The sequence below is a fragment of the Zosterops lateralis genome (genome assembly GCF_965231275.1).
Source record: "Zosterops lateralis genome assembly, chromosome: 37".
NCBI lineage: Eukaryota > Metazoa > Chordata > Aves > Passeriformes > Zosteropidae > Zosterops > Zosterops lateralis.
This window is the reverse complement of record NC_139797.1, coordinates 531,861-548,524: the sequence shown is the minus strand read 5'-3', so window position 1 is coordinate 548,524 and position 16,664 is coordinate 531,861. Positions and strand designations below refer to the sequence as shown.

The 16,664-nt window shown below is 39.5% G+C and overlaps 2 protein-coding genes across 4 annotated transcripts; both read left to right on the top strand.

The window, feature by feature from the left end:
• Nucleotides 1-139: 139 nt before the first annotated feature.
• On the top strand, nucleotides 140-3,267 carry RPL28 (ribosomal protein L28). The gene is made up of 5 exons (XM_083882064.1): nucleotides 140-205; nucleotides 387-472; nucleotides 1,245-1,368; nucleotides 2,100-2,218; nucleotides 3,135-3,267. The coding sequence occupies exons 2-5, from the start codon at nucleotides 392-394 to the stop codon at nucleotides 3,222-3,224; spliced, it is 414 nt and encodes a 137-aa protein (XP_083738190.1). The 5' UTR covers nucleotides 140-205; nucleotides 387-391; the 3' UTR covers nucleotides 3,225-3,267.
• Nucleotides 3,268-4,368: 1,101 nt separating this feature from the next.
• On the top strand, nucleotides 4,369-15,430 carry LOC310921803 (reticulocalbin-3-like). Of its 3 annotated transcripts, none has more exons than XR_014592211.1 (7): nucleotides 4,369-4,431; nucleotides 5,871-7,597; nucleotides 8,130-8,832; nucleotides 9,358-9,527; nucleotides 11,068-11,128; nucleotides 12,294-13,870; nucleotides 14,721-14,812. XR_014592211.1 is itself a non-coding variant. In XM_083882051.1 (7 exons), exons 3-7 carry the CDS (start codon nucleotides 8,658-8,660, stop codon nucleotides 14,826-14,828), a joined length of 714 nt encoding a protein of 237 aa, XP_083738177.1. In that variant the 5' UTR covers nucleotides 4,369-4,431; nucleotides 5,871-6,920; nucleotides 8,130-8,657; the 3' UTR covers nucleotides 14,829-15,430. The 3 variants fall into 3 exon arrangements, 2 of the variants coding, with proteins under 2 accessions (XP_083738177.1, XP_083738176.1); XM_083882051.1 differs by having other exon boundaries at nucleotides 5,871-6,920; nucleotides 12,294-12,493; nucleotides 14,721-15,430; XM_083882050.1 differs by having other exon boundaries at nucleotides 12,294-12,493; nucleotides 14,721-15,430.
• The last annotated feature ends 1,234 nt before the right edge of the window (nucleotides 15,431-16,664 follow it).

Genomic DNA, 16,664 nt, shown 5'->3' with positions numbered 1-16,664 from the left:
AAACCCGGAAATTTCCGAAGGAACGCCGCCATCGGCGAACACTGACGGAAATTACCGAGCGCCGGCGGAGAGATCCGAGCGGGGAGGGGGCGGAGATTGCCGAAGTTCGGCGGAAGTCGCCGAAGGGGGCGGAGCTCGGGCCGGGGCCGGAGCTCGCCGAGGCTCCGCTCGCTCTTTCCGTTTCCGGCGGCCGAAGGGAGCGGAGGTGCGGCGTGGGGGCTCCGCTGTGGGGGCGGCCCGTGGGGCCTCGCGGTGCCGCGGGAAAGGATCCCCAAACCCCGGGGAGGGTCCCTAAGGGCGGGGAGGGAACGCGGGGCGGGCGGGATGGAGCGGGGAACCGGCCCCGGTGTGGCCGGGCGCTGAGGCTTCTCCCCGATCCCCCGCAGGCGCCATGTCGGCCCATCTGCAGTGGATGGTGGTGCGGAACTGCTCCAGTTTCCTGCTGAAGAGGAACAACCAGACCTACAGCACCGTCAGTGCGGGGAGGGGGGAGCGGGGAACGGGGCTGGGGACCCTCAGTGACCCCTCAGACCCCGGGGGCGGCTCTGAACCCCCAAATAGGGCTCGCAATGATCCCCCCCAAAGCCCAAAAACCGCAAAAAGCCGAACTAGGCACCAAATTAACACCCAAAGCAGGTCCTAACTGCCCTCCTCAGATATTTGAAGTTCCCCAAAACACCCCCTTAAATCCTTTAAACCCACCCCAAACCCCTGGGTTTGTACCCTGCCTCTCCTCACAGCCTCCCACATTTTTGGGGTTCCAAAATTATCGGGGACACCCCAAACCCTCCCAAATCCCTTTTTAAACCCCCAATTGTGACCTCTCAGCCTCACAAATTTTTGGGGTTCCCTGCAAATTATTTGAGACACCTCAAACCCTCCCAAATCTCCTTTAAAAACCTCCCCAAATCCCTTTTTAAATCCCCAATTGTGACCCCTCAGCCTCCTAAATTTTTGGGATCCCCTGTAAATTATCAGGGACACCCCCAAACCGTCCCAAATTTCCTTTAAACCCTCCTCAAATCCCTTTTTAAACCCCCAATTGTGACCCCTCAGCCTCTCAAATTTTTGGGGTCCCCTGTAAATTATCAGGGACACTCCCAAATCCTCTTTAAAATCCTTGCAACACCCCCAAGTTTCCCCCCAGATTATTTCACAACCCCTTCCAAAACCCTCAGGGAGTGTCCAAACCCCTCCAAATTTTTTAGATCATCTTAAAATTCCCTCCCAAAAATCTCCTACAGGAGCCCAACAACCTCAAGGCCCGGAATTCTTTCCGCTACAACGGGTTGATCCACCGCAAGACCGTGGGCGTGGAGCCGGCCCCGGATGGGAAAGGGATCGTGGTGGTCCTCAAGAAACGAGCAGGTTTGAGCAGCAAAAACCCCTAAAAAAAATCCCTTCAGGAGAGCCCTTAAATTTTTAAAAAAGCCTTAAAAATGTTGTTCTGGTTTAGAGGCAAATTTGGGAGGAAATCTCTGAATGAGGTTCCTCAGGAGGGTAAATTTAAATGGGTTTTCTCCTCCTGTTTCAGTTGGTCTGGGAAAAGAATTTCCTTGGAGAAAAGTGGTAAAAAAATTATTTATTTAATAAATAAACTGCCCACAAGCGTAAGGAATGAATAATATGAAACAATAAAAACTCTCGTTGGTCCGAAGAGAGATGGCAAAACTGAGAGAAGTCCTTGCTGGGAGTTAAAACTCAAATTTTTTTAGATTTTTATCAGTCCCAGTCCTTTCAGAGCTGGAAAATTCCAAGGTCAGACCCTGGTGCTCCTCTGGGTTTTTCAGTCCAGAGCAGATTTAAACAATCCCAAGAAAAAAGGGAAAAAAAAAAAACAATCCAGGAAGCTTTTTTTGCCCCAGCTAACCAGGCTAACTTAAAGGAAAAAAAAATCTCTGTGAATTGCATGAACACACAAAGAAAAAAAAAAAGCACAAAGGAGCAAATAATTTTTAAAAATAAACCAAACTCTTTTCTTTCTGCTCCCTTCCAGAACCAATCTTAAAAGGCACAAAACACACAAAACAGACGATAGGGGGTACAAACATCATAATCACCCTGAGATAAATATTTTAATTTATTTTTTTTCCTTTCAGGGCAGCGCAAACCGGCCACGTCGTACGTCCGTGTGCGGATCCGCCGCGACGCCCGCGGGTCCCTGAGGAGCCTCAGGCACCTCATCAGCAAAAACAGATACAGGAGGGACCTGCGGATGGTGAGGGAGCCCAAAAACTGCCCAAAATCTGCCCCAAAAACTGGGGAGAACACGGAAAATTTGATGGGGTTGTGAAGTTTGGGCTGGGAAACTCAAGGGGGAGTGGGAACAATTAAAAGGAGGATCCTGTGGTTCTCTAAAAATTAACCCAAAATTGGGGAGAAACCCAAAAATGTGAAAAGTGAACCCCAAAAATGTGAAATTTGGGCTGGGAGACCCTTGGGAGAGTGGAAACCCTCAAGAAGAGGATCCTGCATTTCTCAAAAAAATACCCCAAAATTGGAGAGAACCCCAAAATTGTGAAATTTGGGGTGGGAAACTCAAGGGAGAGTGGAAACCCTTAAAAGGAGAATCCTGCATTTCTCAAAAAATTACCCCAAAATTGGAGAGAACCCCCCCAAAAAATTTGATAGGATTGTGAAATTCAGGCAGGGAAACCCATTTGGTTATCCCAAATCTGGGGGAGAAACCCAAAAATGTGAAAAGTGAACCCCAAAAATGTGAAATTTAGGGTGGGAAACTCATGGGGGAGTGGAAAACCCTTAGGAGGAAGGTTCTAAAAATTCTGTTCTCTAAAAATTACCCCAGAATTGGGGAAAACCCCAAAATTAGTGGGTGTGATAACAAAGGAAGGGCTTCACAAATTGACAAAAAAATGGGTCTCCAAAATTGGGGTGAATTCCAATCACCCAAAAAAAAAAAAAAAAAAAAAAAAGTAAATAGGAGTTTAAAACCTCTTTGGGGATAATTTGAGGCATCTTTAGGATTTCCATGGAGCTCAAAGGGGGGGATCCCCAAACTCACCATGGAAACAGAGGGATAATTTAGGATGGGCTTTCTCCCATCCCTGGAGTTTCTTATTTTTATTATTTTTCTGATTTTTTGGGGTGCTGATGTGTGTTTTTGTCCCCTCCAGGCCGCCCTGCGCCGGGCCAGCGCCATTTTGCGCAGCCAGAAGCCCGTGGTGGTGAGGAAGAAGAGGGTGAGGGCGGCCAAGGCTCCGTGAGCTCCATCAGAAATAAAATATTAAAATGTCTGAGTGATCTTCAGAGTCTGTCTGCGCTTGATTTTTGGGGAGGGGAAGCCGAGGGATTGAGGGGGATGTTGCGTCCATTTTTCCTCTGTTTTTTACCTTTTTTGTACTTTGTGTTTCCTGCTCTTTTTTTTTTCCCCCTCACGTTTCCTGTCCTTTTCCCCCTCACGTTTTCTGCCTTTTTCCCTCACATTTCCAATTTTTTCCCCTCATGTTTCCCACCCTTTTTGTCCTCTCACATTTCCTGCCTTTTTTCCCCCCTCACATTTCCCTCTTCTCCCTTCACGTTTCCCACCCTTTTTCCCCTCATGTTTCCCAGTCTTTTCCCCTCACATTTCCCTCTTCTCCCCTCATACTTCCCGCCCTTTTCTCCCCTCACATTTTCTGCCCTTTTCTTCATGTTTCCTCCATTTTCCCCCCTCACGTTTCCCACCCTTTTTCCATCTCACGTTTTCCCGCCTTTTTCTCCCCTCACGTTTCCCGCCCTTTTCCCCCCTCACGTTTCCCGCCCTTTTCTCCCCTCACGTTTCCCGCCCTTTTTCCCCCTCACGTTTCCCGCCCTTTTCTCCCCTCACGTTTCCCGCCCTTTTTCCCCCCTATTGTTCCCAGTATATCCCAGTCTGGACCAGTATAAACCAATTTCACAGGATATATTTGTATTTATCCCAGTGCAGGCTGATATAACCCAGTTTAGACCAGTTTGTCCCAGTATAAACCAGTATAAACCAGTATAACCCAGTCTATCCCAGTATATTCCAGTATAAACCAGTATAAACCAGTATAAACCAGTATAAACCAGTCTATCCCAGTATAACCCAGTCTATCCCAGTATACCCCAGTATACCCCAGTATAAACCAGTATAAACCAGTATATCCCAGTATATCCCAGTATATCCCAGTATATCCCAGTATAACCCAGTATATCCCAGTATATCCCAGTATATCCCAGTATATCCCAGTATAACCCGATAGCTCCGCCCCCTCCCGCTCATTTTGGGTTAAAAAAGCGGCTTTTCGGGCTCGGCGCGCGGACGTGGCGCGTCCCAACCAATAGGAGCGCAGCTCGCCCCGCCCCACGTGGGCTCGGCCGCCGCTGATTGGTCAGACTGCCAAAAGGGGCGGGGCCAAAGCTCTGAGGGGCCGCGGGACCCCCCCCGGGTTTGGGGCAGGACGAGACGAGGTAAAGGGGGGGGGGGCAAATTTTGAGGGGTCCTGAGGGGGATTTTGGGGGGTTTTGAGGGTTCCGAAGGGTCTTGAGGGGTTTAGGGGGGTCTGAGGAAGATTTGAGAGAGTTTTGGGGGGGTTTAGTGGAGTTTAAAGGGAGTTTCGAGGATGTTTTGGGGGGTCTGAGGGGAAATTTGGAGGATCCTGAGGGGGATTTTGGGGGTTTTTGAGGGTTCCGAAGGGTCTTGAGGGGTTTAGGGGGGTCTGAGGAGGATTTGGAGGAGTTTTGGGGGGTTTTAGTGGAGTTTAAAGGGAGTTTGGGGGAGATTTTTGAGGGATTCTTGACGGGTTTGGGGGGTCTGAGGAGAATTTTGGGGGGTCTGAGGAAGATTTTGGGGGGTCCTGAGGGGGATTTTGGGGGTTTTGAGGGTTCCGAAGGGTCTTGAGGGGTTTGGGGGGCTCTGAGGAGGATTTGGAGGAGGTTTTGGGACATTTTTGGGATAATTTAGGGTCATTTCCCTCATTTTTTTTTGGGTTTGGGGTCATTTGGGGACATTTTGGGCTCATTTTGCTCCATTTTCAGGCTGATTTTGGGGCATTTTGGGACATTTTGGGTTAATTTCTCCCAATTTTGGGCTCATTTCTGTCCATTTTGGGCTCCTTTCTCTCATTTTGGGGCATCTTGGGATAATTTCTCTCCATTTTGGGCTCATTTCTCTCCATTTCTCCCCATTTTGGGCTCATTTCTCCCCATTTTGGGCTCATTTCTCCTCATTTTGAGGCATTTTTGGCTCATCTCTCCCCATTTCAACCCCATTTCTCTCATTCTAGTCTCACTTTCCCCCCCATTTTCTCCCATTTTCACCCATTTTTTCCCCATTTTTCCCCATTTTTTCACCCATTTTTCCCCATTTTCACCCATTTTTCCCCATTTTCACCCATTTTTCCCCATTTCCCCCCATTTTTTCCCCATTTTTCCCCATTTTCACCCATTTTTTCTCCCATTTTCACCCATTTTTCCCCATTTCCACCCATTTTTTTCCCCATTTTTCCCCATTTTCCCCCCATTTTCACCCATTTTTTCCCCATTTTTCCCCATTTTTCCCCATTTTCTCCCATTTTTCCCCATTTTCCCCATTTCCACCCATTTTTTCCCATTTTCACTGACTTTTCCCCCATTTTTTCCCCATTTTTTCCCCATTTTCACCCATTTTTTCCCCATTTTCACCCATTTTTTCCCCATTTTCTCCCATTTTCACCCATTTTCACCCATTTTTTTTCTCCGATTTTCAGTCATTTTTCCCCATTTTTCCCCCATTTTTTTCCCCTTTTTTTCCCCATTTCCCCCATTTTTTCCCCTTTTTTTCCCCCTTTCCACCCATTTTTTCCCATTTTTTCCCCATTTTTCACCCATTTTCACCCATTTTCACCCATTTTCTCCCATTTTCCCCTCAGATGCTGCTGGTGCTGCTGTGTCCCCTGGTGGGGGTGACCCTCGGGGGGTCTCCCCACGCCCCCCACCCTCATTTCGGGGCCCCCCAGGAGCACGAGCACGACCCCGAGGGGCTTTTCTGGGACCACGCGGCGCTTTGGGGGCAGCAGGAGGCCAAGGAACAGCAGGAGCTGCCCCCGGACGAGTCCAAGAGGAGGTTGGGGTAAGAGCACAAAAAATGCACAAAAAATTCACAAAAAAATCCCGAAAAATTCACAAAAAATTGCAAAAAAATTCATTAAAATTCCACCAAAAATCCTGAAAAAAATCACCAAAAATTCCACAAAAAATCACAAAAAAAATCCCCAAAAATTCACAAAAAATCACCAAAAATTGACTGAGAAATTCACTAAAAAGTCACATAAAATCACCAAAAATTCCTTAAAAATCATCAAAAATTCACAAAAAATCACCGAAAAAATTCACAAAAAAAATCACAAAAAAAAAAATCACACACACAAAAAAAAAAATCCTGAAAAAAATCCCAAAAAATTCCCCAAAAATTCCCCAAAAATTCCCCAAAAATTCCAAACAAAAATCCCAAAAAATCCTGAAAAAAATCCCCAAAAAATTCTCGGAAAAAATCCCCAAAAAATGCCCAAAAATTCCCCAAAAAATTCCAAAAAAAATTCCCAAAAAATTCCCCAAAAAATCCCCCAAAAATTCCCCAAAAAATCCCCCCAAAATTCCCCAAAAAATCCTGAAAAAATTCCAAAAAAATTTCCCCAAAAATCCTGAAAAAATTCCCAAAAATTTCCCCCAAAAATCCTGAAAAAATTTCCCAAAAATCCCCCCAAAAATCCCAAAAAATTCCAGAAAAAATTCCCCAAAAATCCCGAAAAAATTCCCAAAAATCCGCCAAAAATTCCCAAAAATTCCCGATATTTTGGGGTCCCCCAGAGCCACGAGCACGACCCCGAGGGGCTTTTCTGGGACCACGCGGCGCTTTGGGGGCAGCAGGAGGCCAAGGAACAGCAGGAGCTGCCCCCGGACGAGTCCAAGAGGAGGTTGGGGTAAGAGCACAAAAAAATTCACAAAAATCCCCAAAAAAAGCCTGAAAAAATTCCAAAAAATTTCATTAAAATTCCACCAAAAATCCCAAAAAAAATCATCAAAAATTGACTGAGAAAATCGCTAAAAATTCACATAAAATCACCAAAAAATTCACAAAAAAATCATATAAAATCACTAAAAATTCACGGAAAAATTCACCCAAAAATCATCAAAAATTCACAAAAAAATTCATAAAAAAATTCACAAAAAAATCCCGAAATAATTCCCCAAAAATTCCAAAAAAATCCCAAAAAAATTCCCCAAAAATTCTCAAATAATTCTCAAAAAAATCCCAAAAAAATTCCCCAAAAAAATCCCGAAAAAATCCTGAAAAATCCATAAAAATTCCAAAAAAATCCCGAAAAAATTCCCCAAAAATTCCCAATAAATTGCCAAAAAATTCCCCAAAAAATCCCGAAAAATTCCAATAAAAATCCTGAAAAATTCCAATAAAAATCCCGAAAAAATTCCCTAAAAAATTCCAAAAAATTCCAAAAAATTCCCGATATTTTGGGGCCCCCCAGGAGCACGAGCACGACCCCGAGGGGCTTTTCTGGGCCCACGCGGCGCTTTGGGGGCAGCAGGAGGCCAAGGAGCAGCAGGAGCTGCCCCCGGACGAGTCCAAGAGGAGATTGGGGTAAGAAATTACCCAAAAAATTCCCTAATTTTCAAAATAAAAATCCCGAAAAAATTGCAAAAAAAATCGCCAAAAAATTCCCCAAAAAATCACAAAAAAAAAAATCCAAAAAAATTCCAAAAAAATCCCCCCAAAATTAAAAAAAAATTCCCCCCAAAAATCCCCCAATAAATCCTGAAAAAATTCCCCAAAAAATTCCCCAAAAAATTCCCAAAAAATTCCCCAAAAAATCCTGAAAAAATTCCCAAAAAATCCTGAAAAAATTCCAAAAAATTTCCCCATAAAATTCCTGAAAAAATCACCAAAAATTCCCCAAAAAATTCCAAAAAATTCCCCAAAAATCCTGAAAAAAATCCCAAAAATTCCCAAAAAATGCACAAAAAATCCCGAAAAATTCACAAAAAATTCACAAAAAATTGCAAAAAGTTTCATTAAACTTCCACCAAAAATCCCGAAAAAAATCACAAAAAATTCTGGATGGATTTTCAATTTTTCCACCCTCTAAATATATATTTTTTTGTTTAATTCTCAGTCTCCTGGTGGGTCTGATGGACTCGGACTCGTCGGGCTCGGTGTCGGGGCCGGAGCTGCGGGCCTGGATCCTTCACTAAAAATCACAAAAAAATCACTGAAAATCCACAAAAAAATCACAAAAATATCACAAAAAATTCACAAAAAAACACGAATTATTCATGAAAAAATCACTAAAAAATCACTAAAAAATCACTAAAAAAATCACCAAATATCACTAAAAAATCACCAAAAAATCCATAAAAAATCCACAAAAAAATCACCAAAAATTCCCAAAAAGTCACCGAACTTTGATAAAAATTCACAAAAAATCACCAAAAAATCACCAAAAATTCACCAAAAAATCCACAAAAAATCACCAAAAAATTCACAAAAAATCACAAAAAAATTCAGAAAAAAATCACAAAAAAATTCACAAAAAATCACAAAAATTCTTGGATTCATTCCACACAATTCTGGGTAGAATTTTGTGAATTCCAGCCCCTAAATTCAGTTTTTTTGTCTCATTTTTAGTCTCCTGGTGGGTCTGATGGACTCGGACTCCTCCGGGTCGGTGTCGGGGCCGGAGCTGCGGGCGTGGATCGTGCGCAGACACCGCGGGGCGCGGGACGAGGAGCTCAGGGCCGAGAGGGGACGGCTGGACAGGGACGGGGACGGGGCTGTGACATGGGACGAGTTCAGGGCTCAGACTTTTGGAGACACAGGTGAGTTTTTTAGGGAATTATTGGGAGATTTTTTGGGGATTTTTTGGGATTTTTTAGGGATATTTTTTTAATTTTTGGGGGATTTTTTTTTAATTTTTTCTGATTTTTTTTGTGGGTTTTTTTTTTTTTTTTTTTTTTTTTTTTTGTGATTTTTTTTGGATATTTTTTGGGATTTTTAGAGGGTTTTTTAGGATTTTTGTTGAGGATTTTTGGGGGGAATTTTTGGAAATTTTTTTTGTGATTTTTTGGTGGAGTTTTGTGGGAATTTTGTGGGATTTTTGAGGATTTTTGGAGGAATTTTTTAGGATTTTTTTAGGGGTTTTTTTTGAGTTTTTGGGGGTTTATTTTAAGATCTTTTGGGATTTTTTTGAGGCTTTTTTAGGGATTTTTTTTTAATTTTTCAGGGGTGTTTGGAGGATTTTTTAGGATTTTTTTTGAATTTTTAGGGTTTCTTTGAAGATTTTTTGAGGTTTTTTTGTGGGACTTTTTTAGAATTTAACCTCAATCCCATTTTTTCTCTTCTAGAGGATTTTGGGGGCTCCCCTGACCCCGATTCCCACCGGCAGCTCCTGGCTCGTTCCCGGCGCCGTTTCCAGGCGGCCGACGGCGACGGCGACGGGCGACTCCTGGAGCCCGAACTCGACGCCTTCCTGCACCCCGAGGACTTCCAGCACCTCCAGGACCTGGTGGCCAAGGTCACAAGTCCCAAAATTCCCAAATTCCCAAAAAAATTCCTGTCGAAATCGCGAAAACCGCGTTCGAAACGGACCAAAAATGGGATTTTTAGGGATTTTTTTAGGGATTTTTTGGGAATTTTCTTGGATTTTTTGGGGGGTAATTTTGGGATTTTTTTTTTTTCAAGATTTTTCAGGAATTTTTTGAGGATTTTTCGGGAATTTTGGGGGGATTTTTTGGGATTTTTTGAGGATTTTTTGGAGATTTTTTGGGGATTTTTTGAGGATTTTTTGGGAATTTTTTGAGGATTTTTTGAGGATTTTTTAGGGAATTCTGGGGGGAATTTTTTGATAATTTTTTTGAGGATTTTTTTCAGGATTTTTCAGGAAATTTTGAGGATTTTTCAGGATTTTTTTCAGGAATTTTTTGGGGATTTTTTGGGAATTTTTTGGAATTTTTTTGGATTTTTTCGATTATTTTTTGAGGATTTTTTGAAGATTTTTTGGGAATTTTTTGAGGATTTTTTGAGGGCCAAAAATGGTCCAAAAATGGGATTTTAAAGGATTTTTTGGTAATTTTTGGAGATTTTTGGGACTTCCAGCACCTCCAGGACCTGGTGGCCAAGGTCACAATTCCCAAAATTCCCAAAAATTCCCAAATTCCCAAAAAAATTCCAGTTGAAATCGCGAAAACCGTGTTCGAAACGGACTAAAAATGGTCGAAAAATGGAATTTTTAAGGATTTTTTTGGGATTTTCTTGGATTTTTGGGGGATTTTTTTGGGTTTTGTTGGGGGATTTATTCAGGGAATTTTTAGGGAATTTTTTGAGGATTTTTTGGGATTTTTTGGGTATTTTTCAGGGAATTTTTAGGGAATTTTTTTGAAGATTTTTCGGGATTTTTTTTGAGGATTTTTCATGAATTTTTTGAGGATTTTTTGGGAATTTTTCAGGAATTTTTGGGATTTTTTTTGAGGATTTTTTGGGGGATTTTTTTTTGAGGATTTTTCAGGAATTTTTTGAGAATTTCTCAGGAATTTTTTGAGGATTTTTTGGGAATTTTTTGGGATTTTTTTGGGAAATTTTGGGAATTTTTGGGGGATTTTTTGAAGATTTTTTGGGAATTTTTTGAGGATTTTTCAGGAATTTTTTGAGGATTTTTTGGAGGTTTTTTGAAGATTTTTTGGAATTTTTTCAAGATTTTTTGGGGATTTTTTGGGAGATATTTTTTTCAGATTTGTTGGGAATTTTTGGGGAAATTTTGAGGATCTTTTGGCGGATTTTTCAGGAATTTTTTTGGAAAATTTTTGGGAGGAATTTCCAGGAATTTTGGGGAATTTTTTGTGACATTTGGGAATTTTTTTTTTTTTAAATTTTTCAGAATTTTTTGCAAATTTTTTGGGGAATTTTTTTGGGAATTTCCAGGAATTTTGGGAAATTTTTGCCAAATTTTTTCGGATTTTTTTGGGAGAATTTTTTAAAATTTATAGAAATTCGAAATTCTCACTTTTGGGGCTCAAATTTTAGGAAAAATTCCCAAATTTTTGTGTTTTTTATTCCAGGAAACCATCGAGGACTTGGATCGGGACGGGGACGGATTTATCCAGGTCGATGAATATATCGGTGAGAAAATGGGAATTTTGGGGGAAAATTTGGGAATTTTTGGGAAATTTGGGGATTTTTTAGGGATTTTTTTGGAGGATTTTTTGGGGACTTTTTAGGATTTTTTTTTCTGATTTTTTGGGAATATTTTGGGGAATTTTTGGTGGATTTTTTGGTGAAACTTTTGGGTGATTTTGGGGTTTTTTTTTGCAGAATTTTTTGAAGATTTTTTGAGGATTTTTTGGGAATTTTTTTGAGGATATTTTGTGGATTTTTGGGGGATTTTTTTAGGATTTTTTTTTTTCTGATTTTTGAGAATATTTTGAGGAATTTTTGGGGATTTTTAATGGAATTTTTGGACGATTTTTGTGGGGTTTTTTGCAGCTTTTTTTGGAGGAATTTTTTTTGAGGTTTTTTTCCAGGATTTTTTTGGAGAATTTTGGGGTTTTTTTGGGATCAGGATTTTTTTGGCATCTTCCCCAAATTGGGGAAAAAAACTGAACTTTTGAGAAGATTTTTTTCAGGATTTTTTTCAGGATTTTTTTGAGGATTTTTTGGGGATTTTTTTGGGATTTTTGACGGAAATTTGTGATTTTTTCGCCAAATTTTGGAATTTTTTCTTCAAATTTTTTTTGGGAATAACCTTTAACCCTTTCCCTCCCAGCTGATCCCTCTGAGGGCCCCCCAGGCTCCCCAGAACCCCCGAAATCCAATGGGAACCGGGACAGGGAAATTTGGTGAAATTTAGGGATTTTTTGGGATTTTTTTGAGGATTTTTTGGGGAATTCGGGGGATTTTTTTGAGGATATTTTGGGATTTTTTTAGGAATTTTTTTCTGATTTTTTTGGGAATATTTTGAGGAAAATTTTGGGGATTTTTAGTGGAATTTTTTGGGGGGATTTTTTGGGGGGATTTTTGGGTTTTTCAGGACAGGGAATTTTTTTTTTTTTTACTTTTTCAGGATTTTTGAGGGGATTTTTTGGGGATTTTTTTGGGGCATTTTTGGGTTTTTCAGGATGAGGATTTTTTTTGTTACTTTTTCGGGATTTTTCGGGGAATTTTTTTGGGATTTTTCACGATTTTTTTTGGATTTTTTTTTTTGATTTTTGGGGGATTTTTTGGGCGTTTTTAGGTTTTTCAGGACGGGGATTTTTTTGGGAATAACCTCTGCTCCCTTTTCTTGCAGCTGATCTGTTTGAGGGCCCCCCAGGCTCCCCAGAACCCCCCGAAATCCAGCGGGAACGGGCCCAGTTCCTGCAGAGCCGCGACCGCGACGGCGACGGACGTTTGGGACCCTCCGAGGTGAAGCTTTGGCTGAGCCCCCCCAGCCCAGACTGGGCCAAGGTGGAGGCTCAGCACCTCATCCACCACGCTGACCAAGACCAGGTGAGGATTCCTCAAATATTCCCAAATTTTCCAAAAAAAATTTGGTGAAAAACGGTGAAAATTTGACCGAAAACGGCCCAAAAATGGCATTTTTATTGGATTTTTTTGGTATTTTTTAGGGATTTTTTTTGGATTTTTTACACAATTTTTCAGGTTTTTTAGGTAAAAATTTTGGGGAATTTTTGGGATTTTTAGGGAATTTTTTGGGGATTTTTTTAGGATTTTTCAGGATTTTTCGAGGCTTTTTTGGGATTTTTTTGGGGCTTTTTTAAGGGAACTTTTGAGGATATATGGAGGAAATTTTTTGGGAAAGTTTTGGGGATTTTTAGGAATTTTTTTGGGAATTTTTTGAGGATTTTTGGGATTTTTTTGGGGAATTTTTGTGGATTTTTTTGGGGAATTTTTGTGGATTTTTTTAGGATTTTTCGGGAATTTTTCGAGGATTTTTTAGCAATTTTTTTTGAGGAATTTTCAGGAATTTTCGAAGATTTTTGGGAACTTTTGACCATTTTTGGGGGGATTTTTTTTTGGAATTCCCAAAATTCAAAAAAAATCCCCAAATTCCAGAAAAATTGTGGAAATTTGGGCGTTTTTGGGGCAATTTTAGTGGTTTTTGGGGTGATTTTGGGAGGTTGAGGCTCAGCACCTCATCCACCACGCTGATCAAGACCAGGTGAGGATTCCTGAAATATTCCCAAATTTTCCAAAAAAAATTTGGTGAAAAACGGTGAAAATTTGACCGAAAACGGCCCAAAAACGGCCGAAAAATGGGATTTTTTTGGTATTTTTTAGGGAATTTTTTGGGATTTTTTAGGGGGTTTTTTTGGATTTTTTACACAAATTTTCAGGGTTTTTTAGTAAAAATTTTGGGGAATTTTTTGGATTTTTTGGGAATTTTTTGGGATTTTTTTGGGATTTTTCAGGATTTTTCGAGGCTTTTTTGGGATTTTTTTTGGGGCTTTTTTAAGGGAACTTTTGAGGATATATGGAGGAAATTTTTTGGGAAAGTTTTGGGGATTTTTAGGAATTTTTGGGGAATTTTTTGAGGATTTTTGGGATTTTTTTGGGATTTTTTGGGGAATTTTTGTGGATTTTTTTGGGGAATTTTTGTGGATTTTTTTAGGATTTTTCGGGAATTTTTCGAGGATTTTTTGGCAATTTTTTTTGAGGAATTTTCAGGAATTTTCGAAGATTTTTGGGAACTTTTGACCATTTTTGGGGGGAATTTTTTTTGGAATTCCCAAAATTCAAAAAAAATCCCCAAATTCCAGAAAAATTGTGGAAATTTGGGCGTTTTTGGGGCAATTTTAGTGGATTTTGGGGTGATTTTGGGAGGTTGAGGCTCAACACCTCATCCACCACGCTGATCAAGACCAGGTGAGGATTCCTCAAATATTCCCAAATTTTCCAAAAAAAATTTGGTGAAAAACAGTGAAAATTTGACCGAAAACGGCCCGAAAACGGCCGAAAAATGGGATTTTTAGGGGATTTTTTAGGGAATTTTTTGGGATTTTTTAAGGGTTTTTTTGGATTTTTTACACAAATTTTCAGGGTTTTTTAGTAAAAATTTTGGGGAATTTTTTGGATTTTTTGGGAATTTTTTGGGATTTTTTGGGATGTTTTTAGGATTTTTTGGGATTTTTCGAGGATTTTTTGGGAATTTTTGGGGTTTTTTTCAGGAATTTTCATTAAGGAGTTTTCAGGAATTTTCAGGGATTTTTGGGATTTTTTTGACGAAATTTTTTTGGTATTTTGGGAGAATTTTTTTTGGTATTTTGGGAGAATTTTTTTTCAATTCCCAAAAAATTCCCAAAAAAATCCCCAAAAAATCAAAAAAAAATCCCCAAAAATTCTCAAAAAATTCCCAAAAAATTACCAAAAAAATTCCAAAAACTCCCAAAAAAATTCCCAAAAAATTCTCAAAAAATTCCCCAAAAATTCTCAAAAAATCCCAAAAAATCACCAAAAAATTCTCAAAAAAATTCCTCAAAAAATTCCAATAAAATCACAAAAAAAATTCTCAAAAAATTCTCAAAAAATTCCCAGAAAAATTCCCCAAAAAATTCCCAAAAAAATCCTAAAAAATATCCCAAAAAATCCCCAAAAAATCACCAAAAATTCAAAAAAAAAAATCAAAAAAAATTCTCAAAAAAATCCCCAAAAATTCCCCAAAAAATCCCCCAAAAGTCCCCAAAATTCCTAAATTTTTTCCCACTTTCCGTTCCAGGACGGGGCTTTGAGTCGTGAGGAGATTTTGGGCCGTTGGGAACTTTTCGTGGGGAGTCGAGCGACCGACTACGGGCAGGACCTGCACAGGCACCACGACGAGCTTTGAGCCCCAAAAATAGCCCAAAAAATCCCAAAAAATCCCAAAAAAATCACAAAATATTAAAAAAAAATTGCCCTAAAAATTCTGAACAAACAGTGAAAAAATCTGGGAGCTTTAGGGTCGAAAATCCAAAATTTTGGGGAAAAAAATTGAATTTTTGGGGGGTTCGCGATGAGCTTTGAGCCCCAAAAATGGCCCAAAATAGCCCAAAATAGCCCAAAAAAATCACAAAAAAATCCTAAAATATTCTCCTAAAAATTCTGGTCCAGCAGTGAAAAATTTGGGGATTTTTGGAGATCCAAAAGTCAAAAAAAAATTGTATTTTTAATGGATTTTTGGGGGCTTCGCGATGAATTTTGACCCCAAAAAATTCCAAAAAATATTCACCAAAAATCACCAAAAATTCCTCAAAAAAAATCCTAAAATTTCACAAAAAAATCCCAAAAAAAACCCAAAAAATTGACCAAAAAATTCCCCCCCAAAATCACCAAAAAATTCCCAAAAAATCCCAAAAAATTTTCCAGAAAAATCCCAAAAAAAACCCCAAAAAATACCCAAAAAATACGCCAAAAAATCACAAAAATTAAAAAAAAAAAATCCCCCAAAAATCCCCAAAAATCACCCAAAAAGTTCCCAAAAAAATTCCCCAAAAATTAAAAAAAAAAATCCCAAAAAAATCCCCCCAAAAAATCCCAAAAATCCCCAAAAATTAAAAAAAAAATCCCCAAAAGTTCCAAAAAATCCCCCAAAAAATTCCTAAAAAAATTCCCAAAAAATTCCCAAAGAAATTCCCAAAAAATTCCCAAAAAAATCACAAAAAAAATTCCCCAAAAAATCCCCAAAAATTCCAATTTTCTCCCCCAAAATTTTGGGATTTTTCGACCAAAAATTGGGATTTTTGGGGGTTCCAAGTTGAGTTTTGAACCCCCAAAAAATCCCAAAATTCCAGAATTCCCAAAAAACTCCAAAATTTGGGATTTTTTTGGGATATTTGGGAATAAAAATTGGGGATTGACCCCAAAATTTGTGTCCAAGTTGGTTTTTTGGGGGAAAAATGGGAAATTTGGGGCAAAAAATGTGAATTTTGGGGCAAAAATTGCGAATTTTGGGGGAAAAAATGGGGAAAAAAATTGGGATTTTGGAGGAAAAAAAATGGGATTTTTGGGGGAGAAAAATGGGAATTTTGGGGAAAAAATTGGATTTTTGGGGGAGAAAAATGGGAATTTTGGGGGAGAAAATTTGGGGGGAAAATGGGAATTTTGGGGGAGAAAAATGGGAATTTTGGAGGGAAAAATTTGGGATTTTGGGGGAGAAATTTAGGGGAAAAAAATTAAATTTTTTGGGGAAAAATTTGGAATTTTTTGGGGAAAAAATTGGAATTTTTTGGGGAAAAATTTGGAATTTTTTTGAGAAAACTTGGGATTTCAGGAGGGGAAAAAATTGGGATTTTTGAGGGTAAAAAATTGGGGATTTGGGGGGAAATTTGGGATTTTTTTGGGAAATAATGGGAATTTTAGAGGGGGAAAAAAGGGATTTTTGGGAAAAAAAGTGAATTTTTTTGGGGAAAAATGGGATTTTAGGAGAAAAAAATATGGGATTTTGGGGGGGAAAAAAAAGGATTTTAGGAAGGGAAAAAAGGGATTTTTTTGGGAAAAAAAGGGATTTTGGGGGGAAAAAAAAAGGGAATTTTTTTGGGGAAAAAAGGGATTTAAAAGGAACAAAAAGGGGATTTTGGGGAGGAGGAAAAAAGGGATTTTTTTGGGGGAAAAAAAGGGATTTTAAAGGAACAAAAAAGGGGATTTTGGGGGGAAAAATCCGGATTTTAGGAGGGAAAAAAGGGGG

Bases quoted from the DNA above. Each gene is read 5' to 3' on its own strand.
- RPL28 (XM_083882064.1), top strand. From the start codon at position 392: ATGTCGGCCCATCTGCAGTGGATGGTGGTGCGGAACTGCTCCAGTTTC. The intron at 1,369-2,099 runs GTTTGAGCAGCA...TTTTCCTTTCAG, and splicing joins GGTCCTCAAGAAACGAGCAG to GGCAGCGCAAACCGGCCACG. The intron at 2,219-3,134 runs GTGAGGGAGCCC...TGTCCCCTCCAG, and splicing joins ACAGGAGGGACCTGCGGATG to GCCGCCCTGCGCCGGGCCAG.
- LOC310921803 (XM_083882051.1), top strand. From the start codon at position 8,658: ATGGACTCGGACTCCTCCGGGTCGGTGTCGGGGCCGGAGCTGCGGGCG. The intron at 8,833-9,357 runs GTGAGTTTTTTA...TTTCTCTTCTAG, and splicing joins TCAGACTTTTGGAGACACAG to AGGATTTTGGGGGCTCCCCT. The intron at 9,528-11,067 runs GTCACAAGTCCC...TTTTTATTCCAG, and splicing joins TCCAGGACCTGGTGGCCAAG to GAAACCATCGAGGACTTGGA.